Source organism: Euwallacea similis, chromosome 9 (genome assembly GCF_039881205.1).
Source record: "Euwallacea similis isolate ESF13 chromosome 9, ESF131.1, whole genome shotgun sequence".
NCBI classification, from domain to species: domain Eukaryota; kingdom Metazoa; phylum Arthropoda; class Insecta; order Coleoptera; family Curculionidae; genus Euwallacea; species Euwallacea similis.
The window spans coordinates 4,898,651-4,921,167 of NC_089617.1; the positions used below are offsets into that span (position 1 = coordinate 4,898,651).

At 39.8% G+C, this 22,517-nt stretch overlaps 2 protein-coding genes across 5 annotated transcripts in view; one reads left to right on the forward strand and one right to left on the reverse strand.

The window, feature by feature from the left end:
• Nucleotides 1-995: 995 nt before the first annotated feature.
• Nucleotides 996-4,022, forward strand: LOC136410713 (CWF19-like protein 1). The gene is made up of 9 exons (XM_066393004.1): nucleotides 996-1,140; nucleotides 2,076-2,236; nucleotides 2,294-2,398; nucleotides 2,449-2,657; nucleotides 2,701-2,872; nucleotides 2,941-3,090; nucleotides 3,142-3,354; nucleotides 3,406-3,644; nucleotides 3,696-4,022. The coding sequence occupies exons 1-9, from the start codon at nucleotides 1,121-1,123 to the stop codon at nucleotides 3,999-4,001; spliced, it is 1,575 nt and encodes a 524-aa protein (XP_066249101.1). The 5' UTR covers nucleotides 996-1,120; the 3' UTR covers nucleotides 4,002-4,022.
• Nucleotides 4,023-4,695: 673 nt separating this feature from the next.
• The window catches only part of Dscam4 (Down syndrome cell adhesion molecule 4), a 44,955-nt gene continuing 27,133 nt past the window's right edge, over nucleotides 4,696-22,517 (reverse strand). The window contains exons 4-34 of one of the 4 annotated variants that reach the window (XM_066393340.1): nucleotides 20,561-20,827; nucleotides 17,669-17,925; nucleotides 15,951-16,155; nucleotides 15,252-15,432; nucleotides 15,067-15,197; nucleotides 14,488-14,764; nucleotides 14,046-14,182; nucleotides 12,861-12,988; nucleotides 12,638-12,803; nucleotides 11,823-11,942; nucleotides 10,904-11,077; nucleotides 9,903-10,040; nucleotides 9,788-9,847; nucleotides 9,499-9,729; nucleotides 9,278-9,445; nucleotides 8,952-9,211; nucleotides 8,656-8,866; nucleotides 8,445-8,600; nucleotides 8,151-8,395; nucleotides 7,854-8,075; nucleotides 7,635-7,795; nucleotides 7,370-7,510; nucleotides 7,238-7,320; nucleotides 7,065-7,182; nucleotides 6,840-7,015; nucleotides 6,652-6,786; nucleotides 6,252-6,520; nucleotides 5,972-6,047; nucleotides 5,494-5,577; nucleotides 5,227-5,440; nucleotides 4,696-4,965 (exon numbers count right to left, since the gene is read on the reverse strand). In XM_066393340.1, coding sequence (XP_066249437.1) covers nucleotides 4,857-4,965; nucleotides 5,227-5,440; nucleotides 5,494-5,577; nucleotides 5,972-6,047; nucleotides 6,252-6,520; nucleotides 6,652-6,786; nucleotides 6,840-7,015; nucleotides 7,065-7,182; nucleotides 7,238-7,320; nucleotides 7,370-7,510; nucleotides 7,635-7,795; nucleotides 7,854-8,075; nucleotides 8,151-8,395; nucleotides 8,445-8,600; nucleotides 8,656-8,866; nucleotides 8,952-9,211; nucleotides 9,278-9,445; nucleotides 9,499-9,729; nucleotides 9,788-9,847; nucleotides 9,903-10,040; nucleotides 10,904-11,077; nucleotides 11,823-11,942; nucleotides 12,638-12,803; nucleotides 12,861-12,988; nucleotides 14,046-14,182; nucleotides 14,488-14,764; nucleotides 15,067-15,197; nucleotides 15,252-15,432; nucleotides 15,951-16,155; nucleotides 17,669-17,925; nucleotides 20,561-20,827 — 5,300 coding nt within the window. In that variant the 3' untranslated portion in view covers nucleotides 4,696-4,856. Of the gene's footprint in view, nucleotides 4,966-5,226; nucleotides 5,441-5,493; nucleotides 5,647-5,971; nucleotides 6,048-6,185; nucleotides 6,521-6,651; nucleotides 6,787-6,839; nucleotides 7,016-7,064; nucleotides 7,183-7,237; nucleotides 7,321-7,369; nucleotides 7,511-7,634; nucleotides 7,796-7,853; nucleotides 8,076-8,150; nucleotides 8,396-8,444; nucleotides 8,601-8,655; nucleotides 8,867-8,951; nucleotides 9,212-9,277; nucleotides 9,446-9,498; nucleotides 9,730-9,787; nucleotides 9,848-9,902; nucleotides 10,041-10,903; nucleotides 11,078-11,822; nucleotides 11,943-12,637; nucleotides 12,804-12,860; nucleotides 12,989-14,045; nucleotides 14,183-14,487; nucleotides 14,765-15,066; nucleotides 15,198-15,251; nucleotides 15,433-15,950; nucleotides 16,156-17,668; nucleotides 17,926-20,560; nucleotides 20,828-22,517 lie in introns of all 4 variants that reach the window. The other 3 variants (XM_066393338.1, XM_066393339.1, XM_066393337.1) reach the window with 3 other exon arrangements.

Consider the following 22,517-nt stretch of genomic DNA (forward strand, 5'->3'; position numbering starts at 1 on the left):
TTCTTTTAATTTGTTCAGCAAATTATGACATTACAGTTAGTGCAACTAATGGAGTAGCCCATAATGACGGTTATAATCATCAAGACTCTAGAAGACCTTAGAAGTAATTATTTTTTGCCTAAAAATTCTTTATGCACAAGTGGTTGTAGCAGAAGTAGAAGTTTTTAGGCTATTCCCGCTACAACCACTTAAGAACTGAACATTACAAGTGCATCAGAAGCAAGGAATGTAGGAAAACCCTTGCATGGGTTAGTTACTAATGTCTCTTGTGTCTTAGTCTTCATGTCCAAAGCCAGACACATGATGTACAACAAGATGTACCTGGGTGCATTATTATAACTGGGAAGACAGGTACTGCAACATCCATTATGAGCCTGAGTAGTACTGCATTGCCGAGAGCAGTTATGTAGTATCATATAATAGCAAGAAATACTATAATTGTGAGCCTTCAGGGGGCAATTAAGTTTTGATGGTAGAATTCTGTAAAACCAGGAAAGAGTTCACTGATGAAACCAAAAAGTGTAAAAACAGATATAGCTATCTTAGCTTGTTTAACAGCTGCAAGGAACCTGAATATGTCTCTAAATACTAAATTTGCCCGAACTAACTTGTGAGGCGTTTTATAACTGCAGTTAGGAAATTGAATTGTTTTGCTTAATGATGTGGATGTGTTTTCTCAAGCAAATGTTGGAGGTGTATTTTTGTACCCTGAGTTACCTAAATACGGGGACCAATATGGGATAGAACCAATAGAAGACTTGCTCGTTTTTGATTACTAATTAATTAATTATTAATAAAATAATAATTAGTATTAAATTAATTTGGGTTTTTGTGACTTTTTGTTGTGTTTTTGTAAAAATGGAAATATGAGGTTAAGTGTTACCGTTTTGACCAATTAGAACGCGTGATGTCACGAATTTTACGTAAGGTGCCGCCCAAAAAACAATCTGGCAAAGACATAACCTCAAAATAGATTATAATTTTGTATAAATATTTTTCCTGTTTTCAATTAGTTTCGAGTTATAATGTTTAGTACCGAATGTAATTGTTCTGGTTTGCAGAGCGCGTAGAAGTTCGCTCTTGCCCGTAAGACTCTCCCGCGAATAATAACACTTGAAAAATGGCAGAAAAAATCAAAATGTAAGTAAAACTCACCCTACGAACCTTGAAAGGTGCTTTTCAAACTGCTTTGGCACGAAAACACACTTAAAATGCGATTTTTCCCGTTAAAAGTTCCGTTAAAGGAACTTCAAATGAGGACGTGCACTATAGAACTGAAAGACAACAAATGCCAAGCGCGCTTTTAAAGATGGTGACACACTAAAATATTTTTGGCCTGAAATGTTTATATGGAATATAAATTTGCACTCCTAAATGCCAACATGCCTTAATTCACTAAATTGATTCTTCCCTGGAGAAAAATAATTATTTAAATTAAATCACTTCACTCTTTTGAAACTATTGAAAATGCTGAAGCATTTGGGTTTGAAATGTAGCTTCATGGCCAACCATGATCTGTGTTTTTGATGATGGTTGAGCAGGGCTTGAGCTATAATATAGTTTCAGTGCTGATTTAATTCCCAAGTTATGAATTTATGGTGATGCTTCATGATATTAATGAAGTAAACCACATGGAGTACTGGAATGCTCATAAAACCTTTTAATTTGGTGAAATCAGCAGATCTTTAGACAATCAAAAGTTGATTTTTTGGGATAGTATCGAACTCCTCTTTGACAGAACAGATTGGCCTCATACTTTGAATACTTATAGCAGATACATGAGTGCTAGTCGTGGTTAAATATAAACCTTTTAGAGTTTTCTATTTGAAAACTACAAATTTTCAAATTTAGTAGGTCTATCTATACTTAGTCAAAGGCAGTCTTTGAGACTGTCCAGAATTTCCAAATAAACTCACAGATTGAATCTACATTTTGAGTATTAATAGCTGATACATTGGCTCTTTTATGAAAATAAACTCTCCATGCTTGTCCATATGGCAGCTACAAATATTTTAATCTAGTCAAACCTTGTAGCAGATTCTCAGCATTCATCTTATGATTCTTTGTGATTTCAGTCTCCTCTGTGGAGATGTAGAGGGGCGCTTCAATGCTCTCTTCAAAAGAGTCTCCAGCATCAATGATAAGTCAGGCCCCTTTGACCTGCTTCTCTGTGTAGGGAACTTCTTTGGCATTAACAACAAGGAATTCGGACCATATAAACTCGGCGAGAAAAAAGGTAAATAAAACTCATTAAATTTAGCCAAAATAGTATTTATTTTTTATAATTTAATAGTACCAATACCAACATACATCTTGGGTCCTAATGCAGAGCACCAGTTCAAGGAGTATCCTCAAGATGAAGCTCAATTCGAGCTATGCACCCATGTATATTATTTAGGTAAATAGATTCCATCAATTAAATTTTTAATAAAACTAACAAAAAAATAGGCAAAAGAGGCATATACAATGACAGTAAAGGCCTCAAAATCGCCTACTTAAGCGGTTTATCTTCAGACCAATCATCCTTATATTCGTGCACAGAGCAGGATGTTTTGGAGCTCTGTGACGCAGCTCTAAAGGGGAACGCTTCTTTTAGAGGCATAGACATACTTCTAACATCCCAATGGCCTCAGAAAATCGTTCATGATGGCAAAGAGGTGAGGACAGTTTTAGCTGCAGATGTGCTGAGGTCAATTTCAGGTTAATTTAACAGGAAATAGCCAGAGCGAATTGGTTAGCTATTTGTGCATGAAGCTGAAGCCCCGGTATGTAGTTAGTGGCTTAGAAGGGGTGTATTATGAAAGACCCCCTTTCAGATGCCCCAATTTAGGGGAACATGATACCACCATGGAGACTGTTACTAGGTTTATTGGTTAGTTTAAAACAATTTTGTCTCAAGTCTTCTCTAATCTGGAAGTTTTGCAAAAAATTCTTTTTAAGGTCTAGCTCGAGTAGGAAACCCAAAAAAGGATAAGTGGATCTATGCCCTGAATGTGACTCCAATGGACAAAATGAAGATTGCAGACCTGGTGCAAAAGACCACTGATGAAACTCCATGCCCCTTTAACTTCCAAGAGTTGGAAGACAAAAGTATGTTGCCCTTGACGCTATTGAAATAAATCTAAGGGGAATTTCTGTCAGTATTTAGAAAGAAAAAAAGAAAAAGTGAGGGCCCTAGGCAGTATTTCTACGATATGACCACGCCTTCTGATCAGGAAGAAAGAAGGAACAATAAGAAGAGGCCGCGGATTGAGTTTGATCAAAGCAAATGCTGGTTCTGCCTTTCGAGTCCTTCAGTGGAGAAGCATTTGGTTGTTACTGTAGGCGAAAGTTGCTATTTAGCTTTAGCTAAAGGTTAACGCCCTTCGTGATTATCTGAAGGAATTTTGAACCCTTAACTTTAAGGTGGGATGGTGGAGGAACACTTCCTGATTTGTCCCATGGAACATTTTCAAAGCAGCCTTTCATGCACTGAAGAAGTCCTCCAGGAAATGCAAAAATTCAAACAGGCTTTGCACAAATTTTACCACAGAAATGGGCAAGTTCCAGTGTTCTTTGAGAGAAACTACAAAACCTCCCATATGCAGCTTCAAACAGTGCCCATTCCTAAGAAAGCTACTAAGGAATTAAAGGATATATTTATAGTAAAGTTTTGCAAACTAATTTTCCAAGAAAAAATGTTTTTTTCTTTTTAGGATGAAGCTGAAGTCCAAGGTTTCCAGTTGGAAGCTCTGGAGAGTTACAGTAGGTTGGACCAAGTGGTGCCACAGAAAACTCCCTTTTTCATGGTGGAACTACCAGATGGACAGGTTTTATATACCAAGATTCAAGCATCAATGAATTTTCCTTTAAGCTTTGGGAGGGAGGTTTTGGCTTCAGGGCCTGTGTTAGATATGCTTGATCGGGTGGAATATAAAGAGTGCCTCTTGGAGAAAAGCAAGGAAGAGGAGGTGGTTGCCAGGATACGTACTGATTTTGAGCCCTTTGATTTTACCATGTAGCATATTTATCTTTTGTTTAATAAAAACTCGACAAATTAGATAAGTCTCTCCTTTTTTCTAATGTAGCTTAAACCCTCTTTTCGATGTCACCTTGTTCTTTGGTTGATGTGCAAGTTTAAGTTTCGTTTATTTTGTATACGTCAACTAATAATAGTATTCATTCGTGTTGGAATGGTGGAGGAGACACGAAAATACAAAATTTCTATAAAACTCTGTCCCTTCTAGGATGTGGCTCCGCACATTAGGATGACTTTATCTAGTAGTCAGGTAAAATTGAACTCATTATTTTAACTAACATGTGATTTATTAATTTACATTTAACAATTTAATAAAACGAACTGTGAGTTGGAAAACCAAATAAACAATTACCTTGAAAGTGATGCCACAAAGACTATTTAATATTTTTTCAACTTTTTCTAACTCTTTTAAAGCCATTTTGTCACCAAAAAAAACTCATTTCCAGGCTCATTTAATTTCCAAAATTAAGATTTTTTGAGTTCTAAAAAGAGGTTTTTAGACACATTGAAACCACTAATTCACATCGCATCAAATTGAGTCCAAACTCACATTTTTGCTCGTTGTGACACTAATTAGGGCCGAAAGTGAGTTATACTCCCAAATCGATGCTGTAAATACCGGCGATAAAGTTACCTCTCTTTACTTAATTACCTACAATATGATACAAAAATTGGTGTACAAATAATTACTCTCTATAATAGAATATCGATACAAAAGAGGTATTAAAAAAATTGTCGATAGTTAACAAAAACGTCCCTAAAATCATTTACTTTGGCACGCCCATGTTTGGTAAGTATTTGAGGGAAGCACTTAAATACTCTCGGTAGTAAATCAATTTCATACGTTGATCTGAAACGCCTCTCTTGTCAGTTTGGACATGCCCCTGGACTTGTGCCCTTTGTCGTATTCGGCGTCCGAAAAGTCGCGCAGACTCACGTCAGAAAATCTTTTGAAAGCGAAAAATTGATAAATTCCACCCTGAGCAAACAATGTAATCAATGACAAAATGGTGGAGGAATAAATAAATATTAGATGAAAAAATCGAGCAATGAGGAAATGGTAGAGGGGCGACGATAGTGTTTAAGTTCACATTCAAATTAAATTTCGCCTTTTTGTGATTCTCCACTATACTGTCAAAATAATTCTCGCATCAGTCGAAATAAAACTCGTTGAGATCTCAAATTTTCTTTAAAGAGGCGTGTCTTACCTAGTGGGCGGGTGAATCCTTTCGTTGAAACTGGGGGCGTGCGATATACTGAACGTAGTTTCGTCGTTGTGACTGGAGTACCCACTGGACGACCTCACGTGCCGCAGACCCTTCGTACTCCCCTTTCCCTTGCCCTTGCGTGCACTGTAGGGCTTACGCCCCACGCTCCCCGAAGGAGGCGATTCCGATGACGTAGATGAGCCCTCGGTCCCGCCTTCTCACACTCTCAAATTCAAACCCAGCAGAAACAAACGACGTGATTCTTACCTCTCATACGATGTCCGAACGAGACCAACTCCTGACTGGCGGCGCGTGCGTCGCCGTCCGAGTCTGATCCGAGTGTGTCGTACTCTGAAATAGGCAGGTGGAGAGTTAATATCTTCTTCACTTCTGAGTCGGTGCTGCCCAGGTTATCAGACTCTGAAATTCGGAGGTGGTATTTCCATATTCGGGAAGAGAAACGTGAGATATCTCCGATTTGTTGCGGAATCGAGTGTGATAACTGTCGAATCTATGAAGCTAATCCAGTTGCAGCTGACGTAAAATGCGTTAAACGAACAGTTCAATCATAATACTAACAAAATGATGGAGGAATTTCATAATTTATATATTTATTGTAATGTAGATGTAAAAGTCCTGCCCTCTTTATGCGTTAAATGTCGAGGGCGGGGTGTAAAGCTTCACCTTTCAATCAATCAAATTAAAACGCATCTCACGTCATGCCTACTGCACCACTGTAGTTTACCTTGACTTTCCGAATGCGGATCTCTCAGTCTTCCCCCTCCTTTTCTCCTCACTTTCGTGTACTCGGGCTCTTTGTTCTGAAACAACAAACCTCCTTTCATCTGGCAAATTACATACTTTGACGTTAGCGAATTAAGCGGATGAGACAAACATCATGGCTGCAACCGAAGCGATAGAAGAGGGATGATAAATGGTGGTAGAAACGAGAAACTTACGTGTCCTAACTTAAACTTATCATTAGGTGGTGGTTTTACGTCATGATAAACAAAAGAGCCGCGTACCGAGTGGTACGGTCCGCTGTACACGTTCCCGCTATACGAACTTTCACTGTACGTCGGTTTGGACAACTGGAATGTGGCGTACGGACAGATGTCCTCGATGTAGTCGGACGACTCGGGTTTGTAAGGATCTTCCACCTCCAAGGGTTGAGGACCACGCCCTACTCGTACCGCTAGATACTGCTGGTCGCGGTTTTGTTTGTTCTGAATCTGAGCAATAGTGGGCGACTCCCCCATCGAGTGATTCTGCGTGTTGCGCTCCGAGAGACGCTCTGTAAATGACACGTAGTTATGGAGTCAAAGCGATACATCGTGAGCATTGACATATAACATAATTAAATTAATATCAAATTAGTGTTTGTCAAGATGTCCAGTGTAATGTTTGTTACTGTCAAAGACTTACTACGACGGTACAGCAACGCCACAAAAATGGCAACCGAAATGACAATCGAGGACACCATCGGAACCAACAGTTTGGCGTTGAGATAAAACGATTGATCTCCCGAGTGGCTCACAGGAGGTGACAGTTCTGGAACAACTAATAAACAATTTAGGGTTAGATTTTCCACAAATACAAAATGGTGATTTCACCTCCTGCAAATGTCAAAGTAGTGAAATTGTACAAGGCCTCAGTGTCGCCCGCATTATTATGTGCAGTCACCTTCATTTGGTATTCAGTTCCCGGATAGAGATCGACAATACTGTAAATTCTCTCTGTTGGTTTTACGTGATTGGCCGCAGTTGTCCAGGAGTTGTGTCTCATCGGTCTAAAATTCAGTAATGACCACCATACTCTCTAGTTGACTTACAACTAACCTATAAAAAATTGCGAAATGCAAAATACCACAACCTCCGTCACCCCATGAATCTAACCATACGGTGGCGACGGTGGCGTTCATGGTCAGCATTTGTGACTGCTTCGGCTGCACTGGAACTAACGAAAACGTTCTAAAAAATTCCAGAATGACCTGGAATAAATTTCTTTATACCTGTTCCTTTAGTATGCGCAGTGACGATGTCGCAAGGTAGTCCAGTGCCTATTCGATTGAAGGCAGTGATGTAGAGGAGGTACCTAGAAAGGGATTTAAAGGGGGTCTTCGCTTGTGGGGAGGGAGATTTACCTGCTGCCGCACCATAGGTTACGGAGCATGTGTTCGTCAGTTCGGGCGGGGATTTGCAGTTCCTCCCAGTCCCCTCTATCTCTTTTGTAGTTGATTACGTAGCCTAAGATAGGGGAACCACCGTTGCCTTGATCGACCCAGCTACACCAAGTTAGTAGGAAAAATTTATTATTATTGATAATCAAGTTTTGACATAAAAGCGAGATTATTTGTGAACATTTTATTTGTTGTGTGTCTACATTTATTTTAAAATTAAAGTGCTTACCGCAGTTGTAAACTGTCGGTAAAAGCCTCCACAACATTTAAAATAGGCGCTTCCGGCGGCACCAGCACCTTCAATGTATATACAATCTCGTCTTTACCATATTGATTTTCCACAGCACATGAATAGTTGGCCTGATCCACGTTCTGAATATCTTTAATAACCTGCAATTCCTATCATTATGCCCCACTCTTCACCCAAGCCCAGTTTTTGACTACTCACCAACGTGGCATTAGGCAGAATTCCCCGCCTCCCGCCAACTTCCAGAGGCATTTCGTTCAACTTCCATACAGCATTGGGCAGCGGAATCCCAACTCTCTTACAGTGCAGATAAATGTTTTGTTTCCATGCACTGACCACTTCTCTACCAAAAGAGGCAATTTTGGCAGGTACATTCTTGGAGGGCGTGACCGTGATTACGCGTGTGCTCTCCCCCTCTCCAATCTAGAGAGAAAGCAGTAAAAATCTGGAGGGTTGAGCATAAGGAGGCAGAGCCTAAAGGGAACAAAAAGGGCATACCCTAGTGGAGGCAGTGACCCAGAACTGCAGAGTATTGGTCTCATGTCCGCGCACTACTTCGTGCATTTCCGTCTGTGGACTGAGTGCCCTCTTGTGAGTTCCCTCTTCCTGACCATCCTCCATTATACTCATATAAAAAGTATAGCCAGTCAGGGGGCCATTGCTAAATTTAGGGGGCAGCCATGACACCAAGATTTTATTAGGGGCGCTCAGCACGGCCTTAATTTGTGCAGGTGCCGAAGGCACTAAAAAGAATCGATTAATAAATTGAATTGGAGAAAGGGAACAGCGCACCATCTTCCTCAGTTTGACAATAAACGGGTGACGACCTGACACCGTCACCGCTTCCCGTGTATGCCAATACTGTCATACTGTAATTGGTAAACTTGCGCAGTCCCGAAATAGTAGTACGCAGCTGGCTGATGATTTTAGTTTGCTGGTCATCGTTATCTGTGAATATCAAACTTGTCATTTGTTTCCCCCCTTAATAATGTCGAAGTCTTACCATACCACTCACCCACTGAGTGATAAGTGACTTTATAACCCTGAATGACGCCGTTGCGTCCCACGGGGAGCGGGGGCTCCCACGATATGTGCAAACTTTGAGCATTTAAGACAGAGCATTGGACATTTTCGGGCGGGAGAGTGGGGGCGTCTTCAAGGGTGCGTGCTGTAACCGGAGCGCTGGCCGGACCCGAACCTCTGCTGTTGTAAGCCTAGGAAGGAGAGGAGCTTGGATGAGAGTAGGCGGGGTCCATGCAAGAGTGGAAGGAAAACACCAACTCTTAACCAATTTTTTACCTGAACAATGATGCTGTAAGTAGAGAACTTAGACAACCCCTGCAGAACTGCCTCTCCTCCATAATGAGGCCGCACCTCTACGCTTTTGAACACGTAACTCTGAGTAACACTATTAGTCTCCTCATCCATCTCTTGGTACCCTACGTGGTAACCCAGTAAATTCCCATTCCAAGTCTCCCTTACTGGAGGCTCCCACGTAACTACCAACTCTGTGGAGGTCTTGGCTTCCGCTCTAATATCCACGGGGGCACCACTGGGGACTGTATTTGTCAAAAACATATGTGAATACTTTCCAGGAGGGAGAGATAAAATTGAGATGAGCTTACCCTCCTCCAAAGTATTCACTTGGACCGTCTGACTAGGTTCACTGAGTCCCAGGCGGTTCTCTGCTAAAACCCGTAAATGATACACTTGCGCAGGTCTTAGATTCGAGATTGTAGCGCTAGTTTGAGCCCCAGGGGCGGTGACTTTGGATGGCTGATTAGGCCAAACCTCTGAGTAGTGTAATATTTATTACAGAGATAAAAATAGAGGGGAGTGTTAGTACCTGCTCCCGGTTTGTATTGAACGATGTAATTGGTAATAGGGCTGTTTCCCGCGTAGGGATAAGTCCAAGTGATGCCGATAGAGCGCGATTGCTGGTCCACAACTCGCACATTACGCGGTGCTTCTGGTATCTCCTGTACTATCAACTGAATGTTCATGTCGTCACTCCCATATGCATTGGAGGCGGAGCATATGAAGATTCCGGTATCCTGACGAATGGTGCGCTCTATGCCTATTAAGACATGCTCATAGAAAATAAGTTAATAGCTTTTGATCTATAACGGCTTTACCCAACTCTGAGACCATCCCATCCGCCAGTGATTGCTCTCGAATAGAATACCGTCCGTCTCCTTCTCAACACAACCTAAATTAATAAAATAGGAAAGAGGAGTGGCAAAAATTTACCGTCTTTGGATATGTGTTGCCCGCCCACCTTCCAGTTGATCATCATGGGCGTATCTCCCGTGGCTGCGCACTGCAAGTGCGCCTGTTCTCCTTTGACTACTTGCACTTGTTTGGATTTTTGTGCAAAGTGTGCGGGTGCTTCGCATATAACGCGAAAAGAAATGAATAAAAAAGGGCAATATTTCATTGCAGTCGGAATTAATATCAACACGAGGAAGACTTATTTCGCGAGGTTGGTCGTTATTCTTCCCCCCTTTCACCGGTTGCGGCGGAGAGTTATAGCCGCGTGCGGGGCTTCTAATAAAATAAGATATATCTGTTGGCAATTTGTACGGTTATGTGAAGGGCGATGGTTGTATAACGCTAGGTAATATAAAGGGCAAAAAATAGGAATGTTGAAGTTGACTATTTACCGAGAATGACATTAATGAGGCGGAGCTTAAGCCAATATACTTAAGTCGTTTAGAGGTGGGGTAAAAACAGACTCCGCCCACCGGCTTCATAGCTTGAAAAATGCATTTTGTGGTAAAAAAGGCGGAGTCTAGGTTGTCAAAATTTTGACTTCGTTTTTTTGCCAATTGAAACAAAGGAGGAAATGTCGAGAAATCAAAAGCGTGATATTGGAGCTTCAATTCCATTCAGGTTACCCCATACGCCTGGCAACTTGGGCGCAAACCTTATTAAAGATTTACGTTATTCTTCGATTAATCTCGCTCGGGAAGGAAAATAACATCCCCTCGATCCCTCTTACAGGCACCCGCAGAAAGCAATAAGCCAAATAATATCTCGCCGACAGGTTTCCTTTTTGTGGGGGTGGCCACAATGGGAAAAAAATGGATCCTAATAAACGAGACCAAAGGTATTGTGTTACGTTCAAAATGGCATTTTTATTAAATTCGCTTAACAAAGGAGGAGCGGAATTGGATGTTAAGGCTGTATTCTTAACAAATCCATGAAGGGGCAAGAATAACGTTCCGTTTTCGTGCATAACGTCGACTTACCGTTAACCCTAAGGAAAATGACCTTGCTGATACCTGCCCCGATGTTATTTTTGGCTTCGCAAAGGTACTGGCCCTCATTTTCCTTTGATATGTGCGTGAAACCCAGCGAACCGTTCTGATATTGTTGCACGTTGGGCTCGTAGTGGAAGTCTTTGTACTCCCCCGGTTGCTCCCCTAAAATCCCCAAGTTTCCCTTAAAGATTATTCCACTAGAAGTGGGTTTCTTCCGCTCTAGTTGAACATCTACCCCATCTCCCGTATGTCAAAAATATTACGAAACATTCGAAATTGCCCATTACGCCCTTACACTTAAGTTTTTGTCGCTCAAGACCCGTTTGTGTCAATTGCAGATAATGCCCTCCCTGTTCGATGGGGGGGCAGTTCATATTTTCCCGGGCCGTGCACATGTCAGCACAAGACTTTCGAGTTTCAATTCGTTTTCGACGCTCGGAATTGGAAAACGACGTCTGGAACGGTCGCAGTTTGATTTGGAAGGGCGATTTAACATTTTACACCATCTTACGTAACGAAAATACTTTGATTTTAAATTGTCTACATTAGTCTACATTTTTTACATTTATGTTTTTCAACCATTTCATGTTATATGACTGTATTTCGGTAATAATACACCCTACGGATCGACTACCTTCTTGAATAATTTACATAGATTACACGAATTTTTGTTCAACTGAATCTTTGTTTGCCAAAAAAAAGAAGTATCTATTCATTAATTGTAATGTATCTTTCTCGCAGTTTCAGAAAATCCCTAATTTAGTAAATAATGGCAAACACCAATTAGACATTGTTTCAGTTCATATAGCTGATGTAAAGAAATGTAGATAATGTGCACAGGGACTGAAAGTCACTAATTAAAGAATAATAAGCATGCAGTTTAGTGAAATCTAGAATATAAATTTACCGACAGCCTTCCTCCATGTGATCAGCGGCTTCGGATAGCCGTCCGCCTGACAGTGAATGATGGCGTCCTGTCCAGCGGCGACGCTCGAGTCTGAGGGCTCGGACGTCCATCTGGGAGGAACTAATAATAAAAAATGCAATTTTAGAAGCTCCTTAAGGGAGTACACAAAATATCAGGAGAATTTAAATTCATCCCTCTAAAGGGCATCGAAGCCTAAAAGCGCCCTTAACTTCTATTTCCTTGCCATTACCGAGAAAACCTCACAAGTTTTTTGCAGATGCCAAACTTGCGAATTCAATTTGTTCGAATCGTTTTCGGAAAGCTGAGAAACAAGAAAACTTTCGGTCGTGATTCGTTCGTGTGGGGTGGGGGAGAAAAGGGAGAAGTTTCTTGTTTAACTTCGCGGCTGAATATTACAATTACTGCTGCTGTAGGGGCGATTCCAAGGCTATAATTTAAATGAATATTGAAACAGTTCTTAAGTACTTCTGAAAGCCCACAGTAAGTTTCGCAAGTTTCTAGGAAGATTCTGCGGAAAGGAAAAATTCTGGGTTATAAAAAAGTCACACGAACTAAAATCTGTTATGCTCAGAGGTTATGCGGCCCAAAAACTCTTATTTTATGATTGCACACACTTTTTTAAAGCACGAAAACATTCTCCCGCCACCCCCAAATCCCTAAACAAATCGAATTCCAGCTCCAAGACAGTAAACGGCGAAATTACTTCCGAACGCCTCTTTCTCAATAAAGATAGAGCGCCTTCAATTTGCCTAAGTGGATTTGCGGGATATTGAGCGACAAAGTCAGCTACTTACCATTCACAGTGAGCGGAACAATGTATCTCTCCTTGCCAGCGACGTTGCTAGCTACGCACGTGTAGTTGCCACTGTGTTGAGAGCTAACTTGGTCTATGATCAGCGACGAAGAGAATTCGTCGATGCGACGAATTGCTGTGCCCAGCGCAGCGTTGTTTATGATTGGCTGAGAGAGACATACCTCAGGAACCTTCTAGAATTTTCTCGAAGAAGAAAACCTCACCTTTCCGTCTCGCTCCCAACTAAAGGTGATGGGCAGGTCTCCTTCCATGATTTGACAGGTTATGGCAGCTCTCATCCCTTCCCTGAGGAGGTCAGTCATGGGATTGATCGGCAGGATTTTCGGGGGAACTGGAATGTTTTTGTCTCAACCTCCCAACCAATCAAAACATATCTACTAATGGTTAAAGTAAGTAAAGGAGCGGAAACACACTTAGCTCTATTTAGCAATTCTGGAAAATTTCTTATATTTGGGAATGATTCTGTAGAAATGGGACAAAATACGAAAATTTTAAAATGGTGAATAGGTGAAATTTCTCTTCAGGTTGAAAAAGTTGGAAAATGTCTTTTTTAGGGAAAGTTAGGTCAAAATGGGGCTCAAATCCCAAATAAGTGAATGCCAATTTTGACGTAGCTATCATTTGGTTCAAAAAAATTCGAAATTTCAAAAATTTGTAACTTCCTCAATTTTAAAGGTAGGCTCCTCGAAATGGTATTCATGTTCATCTAATTTTTTCCATAAAAGCGATTGCCACTGTCAATTTTGACGTATGTATCATTGAGTTCGAAAAATTTTTAAAAATCCAGTTAACTTTTTCCAGAAATGCGAATTTTATGATCAATTTTACTGTATCTTTCACCCAGCTCAAAAAAGAAATTTACAAGAGCATTCCTCAAATTCACTCGCATCTCCATTTTACAAGCACCCTGATCTCGAATTATTCATCATCCACGTAAGTCCCATGAATGCCTAACCTGAACAGCGAACTTAATAAACCTCTTCCCTGGGCCTTAATGTCCCTTTGTATGCAAAAACAAGGCCAGTATCTCGCGTTTTATGGAGCCAAGCGATAAAACGATCCCGGGATGGCACCTTCATTAATTCTGGATGTACGCCATCCAGAGTCGCCCCTACTGTGCGAACTACCCCAAACGCCATTAGGTTAATGTAGGGAAGGACCGTTTGGGGGTCGAACAGTGCATGTTTGAAGGTTAAGAAGATAAAAGGGAGGAATTTTGTAATTCTTGTATGTTTAATTCCGTCCAAAATTTATGGTAAATATCGGAGCTTAGGGGCGGAATTGTTGGGATTTAGAAAGGCCTAATTGACATTTTGACAAGGGTTCTGGGGGTTGCGAAACACAAATGTGCTCTTTCATGAATTTTAAAGTCATAACAACCCTCTTACCGATGACCTGCACTTCTACATCCCTGCGGGCCGAATTTCTCTGTCTATTTTGGGCTTGACATGTGTAGGTACCCGCATCCTCCTTCCTCTGTGTCTGCGCAACATATAAAGTGCCATTAGGGTACACTCGCTGCCTCCTGAAATTGTTAAAAGACTATAAAACTCCTCAGTTGTCTTTCCAAAGGAACAATTAACTGTAAGGTTAGCTCTAAGGGAGATTTATGGACGTTAGCTTAATAAATTCTCATTCCGGGTCCAAACTAAACGCTTTCCAGACGGAATTTCTTCCTTCGACCTGGAATTCCCTTAAGGTGATGTTGATTTGTCGGACCCGGAATGAAAATGAATGAGCTAAAAATGTAGCTAAAAGGAAAACTAATCGGTATGGCCCGCAAGACAACCCGATTTAGCTCCATCAGATTTTCTACTAAAAATCACTTACGCGTTTACTGGCAGCACCTGTCCTTCTCTCTCCCAAGTGATGGTCTCAATAGGATATCCGGCCACTGGACACTTAACCACCAATGAAGTGCCGGCCACTCCAATGACTTTGTGCATTTCTCGGATGAATGGCAGACCATACACGTTGACCCTTGCGCTGTGCGACACTTTTCCGACGCTATTGTGCGCAGTACACGAATATTCACCCCCATCTTCCGCTTTGACGTTTGTGATGTTGACGTGGGAGATTACATCATCTTGGATGGTAACGTATTGACCTGAAGGCATACTCCTAATTCAAATGTCCTGAGACCCTGAAAGTGGTACTACTAGCTTGTTTTATGTGAAATATGAAACTGTGCCGATTTTTAAGGAGTCACATGGGATAAATGACATGGTCTTAGCTGTCAGTTTCCTCTGGAATATTTTATGAAAAAAACATTTTAGGATTGGAAATAGTGAAAAACTGCTGCTAGTAGTAAACTTGTCAGGGTCAACGCACTTCATAATAATGCTTGAAAAATGTTACGAAAACTTCTAGAAAAGCTGGAAACTTCTAAGAAAACTGCAAAAAACGCACCCACGAGAAATCTGGAACTATCTGGAATAGGGAACCCATCTAGGGCCCAAGTAAATTGCGGTGGAGGGTTACCAGAAGCGACGCATTTTAGCGAAACCATCGGCCCAGGCTGCAAAGTTTGCTCGGCAAACCTGCGCAGAAACGACCTTTAAGCCGACTACATTAAATCTTCCGTTCCTGAGTACCAATAAATTAATTCCGGTCCTGCGTCTCCCATATCCAGTTCTGCGGTTCCTTGGGCCTGATCCCAGTTATTGAAGGCAAAACACTGGTACATCCCCCTATCGTCTTTTGTCAGCTGTTTTATTGTAAGCCGAGGGGGGTCTTTTTTCACTTCTACTCTGTTGTCTGCCGCCACTGGCTTTCCTAATTTGATCCAAAAATCGACGAAGCATACATTTAATATTCGGATATTTTAATATCGGGAATTGGATTTTTCCTCGAGTGGAATGGAATTGCAAAGTTCGGATATGTGGTAATTGATTGAAATAAAAATATTTGGATAACTTGGAAAATTTCTTGAGTGTCCAGGAATGTCTGAATGAGTCTGAAAATTTTTCAAAATTCTTGTTCGCAGAATTACACAGCTCGGATTAGGAATAATTTAAAAATATGTTCTAAATACAAAATCCGAAAAAACTGGAAAATTACTGGAAAAAAAATTCCGGATAAAGTCCGAATGAGCGCTACTTCCAAGTTATATTTTAAATAAAAAGATCGGGATAAGTAGGATAATTCTAAAAAATGTCCCAAAAAATCATTTTTAGGTGAAAATGGAATTCCAGAGCTTGAATGAGTGATTTTTTCAAATATTCCCCTTTTCCAAAGTACCCCCTCCCCCTTTCTCTAATAAATTCCAGGGGAAACAAGCTGGCTTCTCTTACCATTGTGCATCCAGTTGACCTGCGCTACCGGATTTCCATTAACCACACACTGAAAACTGGCATCTTTGCCCACATCCACCACCAGCATTTGAGGTTGAATGTGGGCGGAAAGGGAGGAGGTCACCTCTAGGGTAACCCGAACACTTTCCTCTCCCGCCGAATTATTAGCAAAACACACATACACCCCCCCATCTTCCAGACGTATCTGGAACAAAAACCGCAGGAGTTGGTGATGAAATTAGAAAAATTAAAAACCCCTGTTTTGGGGGTAGAAACGTCCCGGAGGGTGGGATTATTGTTATTTTTCACTCGGGATTTATTCGAATGTGCGAAAGGTTGCAAAATAATGGCTCGCGTCGCGTTTGTGACAGTTTTATTAAAAGTTATGTAGGGAGCCACCCCCGGCGCCGGGGGCGGCGGTGAGGGCGGCAGCGACGCGAGAAGTTCAATTTGTTTAATGAAGAGCTTGCCAAAAAATGTCGTTAGGCGACTTTTTTTCGTTCTTTTTCATATTGGACTTGGAATTGGTGGGAGAAAGATAGATAAGATGCAATGACAACTCATTTGATGTAAGTGTCTTCCATTCCAAAGTTAATCCTCAACTTACTTCTTAAATACTGACAATATCATCAGAACGGTTATGGGAAGGTCCATTTTGATTGTGCTATTTTTTGGAAAAAAGTAGGTAAAAATAAACCTAAATTTAGTGGGATTATCTTTAACAATAACAGAGTTATGAAATAACAAAATTATTAAATATCTCTGGAACGCTTAGAGTTTGGTTAATTTCAACATTTTCATTGTTTTTTTTAAAAAGAAGTAGCTATAAGTAGGCCCGAAACAAGTAAAAACGATGGCGAAATCGAAACTGAGAAAACTCTTACCGTTTTGGACATAATTATTAAGTTCGTTACTTTCAAGAAGAGATCCATCGAGTCGATATTCATGTTCAATTATTTTTGTTCAAGAAAAATAGGGGTAAAGCCAATTTTCCAATATCTCTTATTTAAAAAAGTTTGCAAATTTTTGTCTTTAAAAAGATAAAAAATTTCGAGAAAATCAACGGGAAGCACAAACATTGCGCACCTAACCTTTGTTAATAACAGCTAAACTAGCTGCCATTTAGTTTCAGATTTAGCTTCAACTTCCAGCAAATATTTTAAGCCCAGCTCGATTGAAACTGAGATCTCTTTCACCGTTCCACAGGTCATTACTAAGTTCGTTATTTCCAAGGATATATCCTTCGAGTTTGTATTCATTTTCAGCTAATTTTTTCCAAGAAAAACAGTAGTGAAGCTAATTTTTCAACATCTTTTACTTAAAAAAATTATTTATTTTTGAATTTAAAAAAATTGAAAATTTAGGGCAAATCAGCAGGAAGCACAAATCTTTCGCACCTAAACTTCGCTAATAACAGCTAAATTAACTGCCATTAAGTTTCAAATTTACCCTCAACTTCCAACAACTATTCCAAGCCCAGATAAAATAGATCACTCTCATCAATCTGCACCAAATTTCCATCATCAAAGAGTACCCTAATCCCCATTCCGCTGCGGGAAAACAAAAGAACGCGACCCAATTAACATTCGCGCGGTCTAATTAAAATATTCCGGTAAAGTGCACTGCACAACGCGCTGAATTTTTAACGTGCCACTCCAACAAAACACGTAGTCGCATACAAAAATCATAAATTGTGCCTTAATATATTTTTTCGTTACCTTTGAAATTCGAAGGAGACCTGCGGTTAAGAGGGCAACTCTTTCGCCCAGCGGCACCGGTGCCATTTGTCCTTCTTCCTCCTTTTTCCAATAGTATCCGGGTACCGGGTGACCCTGCGCAACGCAGGGAAGGGTGACATCATCTCCGACGACTGCGCGTTTGGCATTAAATTTGTCAACAGTGATTCGAGGCTGGACATTGCCTTTAGGTTCAGTGACGATGATTCTGCCTGGGTATGTGGAAGTTTGCAATTCTCCTACAACAAAGAAAGAAGTTTTATTAAGAGAATAAAACGCCTCAGAGCGGCCCTAAACATTTACAGCCTGAGTCGAGTCGACGTGAAAAACGCAAAATTATAACTAAAGCGGAAAGTGCTGAAGTTGCGCGTCTTTATGGATTTCGGGGGAGCATCTTCAGAGGGTTTCCCGGCTGAATAATGTACCTTTTATCCCGGCATTTACAAGGGCTAAGGGCGAGATAAAGCCCTCCGTTATTGAAAACGTCACTTAAGGAAATGCTCAGTCTCCGAAAAGCAACACTGTGAATTCAAAATCTGAAGCGACAAAATGATTTCAATATAGGAAAATTAAGCACTCCACTCATCATTTCTAATTCTAAAAATATGCTTTATAAACGTATGAATTTCCCATGTATTTGTCTCATTTCAAATATACACAACAATTTTAGATATACACATATAATACTTTACTCACTTCCAAATCTTAAAATTTTCTTTAGAAACGTATGTTTTACAAATGTACTTTCCTCTCTTCTGATATGTGCCCAACACATTTTGGACATTTTAAATATAAGAGTTAGAAATGAGGACAATTTTTGCTTACATTGCGGAATCTTACCTTGGGCGTGAGATATCGGTTTCTAAATTATTATATTTAGCGAGTTAGAAGTGAGAAATGCCAATTTCTAAAATTACGTTTCCTCATTAGATGTGAGAAAAATTGGTTTCTAAAGTGATATAATTAAATTTGCGTGTGAAGAACGCCTAACGAAAACTTTGAAAGTTAGGTAGAAGTGAGATAAACTAAATTAAAAATTTATTGTTCACATTAAAAGTGAGAGAAACTTCTTATTAAAAGTGCTAAAATAAAACTAACTATAAGTGTGACAAACACATTTTTAATAAATATTTTGCTAACTAGAAGTGATGAGAATATTTTGTAAAATTTGTTGTTATAATAGACGGTTTTGCTTAAAGTGGTAAAATTCATTTTAAGCACGTCGTATTTTTTTTTACAGCATATTTGAAAGGTTAGAAATGAGAAGGATATTTTTTTAAAATTTGGTATGCACATGAGAAGTAAGGCAAAGTTGTTTTTACAGCGGTAAACCTAGATTTGGACGTTAGAAACATTGACTCTACCAAGGAAAGAAATTTTAAAAATCTTGCCATTAAAAGTGAGGAGTTTATAGAAAAATATGTAACACTTTCTGTTTGCGATTGGCATCTTTCTAATTTAATAGTTAGAAGTGAAGATAGAATATTTCGAAGAATTTGATTTGTTTGTTATTAGTGATGAAAATGAGTTTTGAAGTAATGAAATAAACCCTGAGAGTGAGAAACAAATTTCTAGTATTTTTAGTACGAGAGATAAGTTAACTTTGAAAGCGATAGAAGTAACTTATGCAAGAGATAAATGTTTCAAAAAAATACTTTAAGTGTTAGAAGTAAGAAGAACAAATTTCGAACATTTTTCATGTACGCTAAAAATGAAGAAAATTTGTTTATTTTGTAGTTTTAGATCATCTCGCTCCATTGCTCCACTGCGCGTCACAAATACCAACTCTCAAATGTCTCTTCTACTCAGATAAAAGCTAAAGAAGACGTTCGTAATTCGAGACAATAATTCCGACTTTTTTGAAACTTTTCCTAGTTTACCAAGTGAAACACGATCTCGCAGTTTCCGGTTCCTCCCAAGAGATTTACGGCGCGAATTCAAGTTTTTCGGGTCGCAGTTGAGCGGGTAAATAGGCAATTAAGTTAAATTAACTTTGAAGATGATAAGTTTTCATAAAATCGCCGCAGATGCAGATTTCTGATGAATTTAATTAGATTTGAGTTATGACCCAAAAAAGAAAATTTCTATGAGAGTAAACTCACTTCTAACAGCAACAGAACTTTTTTGGACCTTTTGTGACATTAATCACATCGTAAAAATCGAGACAAAGCGAAACCAGGGTCGGGTTTACTTAACATTCATTAATACTAAAGTTTCGCCTAATGAGGCCACTCTAGCTAGTGGGTCACGTAATTGATGGCCTAATTGTGTACAATTAGGCCTACAAAGTTCTGAATGAGGGTAGCGAAGCTCGTCTCGGACTGATTAACTAAGAACTATTGATTTTGGCCTACTGTGTTGGAATAAGCTGAATTGCTGATTAAGTAAGAAAAACTCATTTCAAGCAGCACATAAAAATCCTCCTCCAAACGTACTTTGGAAAAAGGGCCTCTTACGCTCAAACAAAAATTTACTACTTTAGATAAAGATTCCTTGTCCTTTAGTTGTTTCAACACTCGTAATTTTAAGGAAATTGTTCTCCTCACTTCTAACTCACAAAATATCTATTAGAAACGTGACCCTCATCCTAACAATTCATTTCATCTCTTTAGAAACAAGTTCTCGTTTCTTCTAACGCGAATAATAAAACTTAGATATTTAGTTTTTTCACTTGTAATTTTTGAAATATGAAACTCGTGTCCAAATACTTCATTCACGCTTAATTCAGGATTTGAATCATTAAGTTAATTAATGAATTAAGTCCTCATGAGTTCGTCACTTCTAAACTACATTTAGCGAGTTCAAATAAATTAAAAGTCGTTTCTAATAAGTATTGTTGCGAGCATTAAAAGTGAGTAGAAGTTCTAGACTTACCAGTCAATCGATGCACAGTCCGACAAGCGTAGTTCTTGTACCCGTCACCAGGTCCAGCATTACTGATATAGAGATCCCCATTGGCCAAAACCACATATTTCCCCCCGATGTCAGTGTTGGGGTAGATGTTGACACTTTCATCCTGCACCCAGGAAGTCACCATGACGTAGTCGGACACGTAGTTGGGAATCTTGCACTTAAGGACTGCGGTGTTGCCAGCAATAACGTACTCGTCGTGTACTTGCACGTCGTAATCCTGCTTGATCACTGAAAAGGAGGGTAAAAGAGGCTGTAAATTGTTGCCCCCGAACGATAAATCTAACAACGTGTAACAGAAAGTTGCGGACCGCTTTAAGCGCCATCATTTATCTGCGGCTGCCATAAGAAACTACTTTCAAGCGAATTGCGGTGTTTTCCTCTGAAAATATGGTCCATCAAGTAAATGATACCACGTGTTGGATCTACCCGAATACGGGCTTTGTACAGGATTGCTTTGCAGCTTATCGGTCGTTAGGTTTACGTTTCAGGCGTTCGTCCGCGATGAGCGTGAATTAATTCTAAATTTACAATATGGTAGAATGAGCGTCACTCGTGAGTCGTTTCGGGAGAATTTACATATCTAGTTTAGAAAATCGAACTCTCCTTATTGCTACATAACTGGTAAAAGCGATGAATTTTGAATGAACCAAACGAATTCTAACAAGTTTCTGAACGGTGAGTCTTTGCTGATGAGTTGTCGTGGATTAGAAAAAGCGTCACTCATGAGTTTAGACTCACGAAACCTTTTTCAATCTTCGATTTTTTTCTGTCTTTAGTAGGGAATTAATTATATAGCTGACGGAGATTTGATGTCAAGGTCTTGGAGGATGTAGTCATAGTGTAATTCATGAGTTTACGCATCAATAAATGTTCTCAATTCGGGGTTTCCCCGTTTATCTGTTTTGAGAAAGATTCGTGAACATATTAGAAGTGCATTCTAAGATAGTCACTAACTGCAACTTCGAGATCAAATAATTCTGAACTACATCGTTTGATACATACACGTGTTTGATGTGACAACTGACGCGGAATGTGTTCAATTTCCCATTTTCAATGGAATTCAATTTGCTCGACGAGCGCAAAAGGTTTTTTCGCAAAATGTCGTTAAAATTTTATAGAGTTTCTCCTTGCCGGAGACAGCGAGAGACGTAAAACGCAACCGACTGAAGCTGAAGCTGAACTGCGAAGCTGTCTCGGCCATAAAATCCTTGATTTTTAAGGCCACGCTGAAACGGAACACTAAGGTTCAAGTTTTATTACTTTTTAAAAGCCGAATAAGCAAAAGTTAGGAAATCTGTAATGGGAGGTTATGGAAACAGGCGACGTGAGTAATCCTGGTTTTAATCCTTAGCAGTTCAGAAATGAAGGAGGTGGTAGGCTCTCCGCATGTCAATAACATCAAGTTCTCCTCACGTCTAAGCGCACACTTTAACTTATGACGTTTTTAGATAGTTAATGACATTGAGGTGCATTTAGAAGTGAGCAGAATTCAAAGACATTTACTTCTAACTTTACATGCAGATTCTTAAATCTGCTGATTGCTAAGAATGAGGGAAAATATGAACGACTATCGAGTTGAACACCCATTTAATCGCTTGTCTTCGGAGGGTGTATTTTCCTAATAAACACCCCTACGAGTTATCCGCAAACAATAATGGCGGGAACAATATGAAATTCATCTTCTGTACGAAAATAACCCCGTTTGACATAGGCAAATTGAATAACATTCATCTCGTCGGCAATATTATTACGACCGAAGAAAATGGAGATATTTTTATTAAATGCCCGGGGCATATTTCTCCTTTAATAACGGCAAATTCACTCGCTCTCCCTGCTCGTTTTGCTCCTTTTGCGTGCAAAAAAATGACCCAGGATTAGAATCTTAAATTGGCCCGCCTTGTTTTTCGCTTTGCCCCTG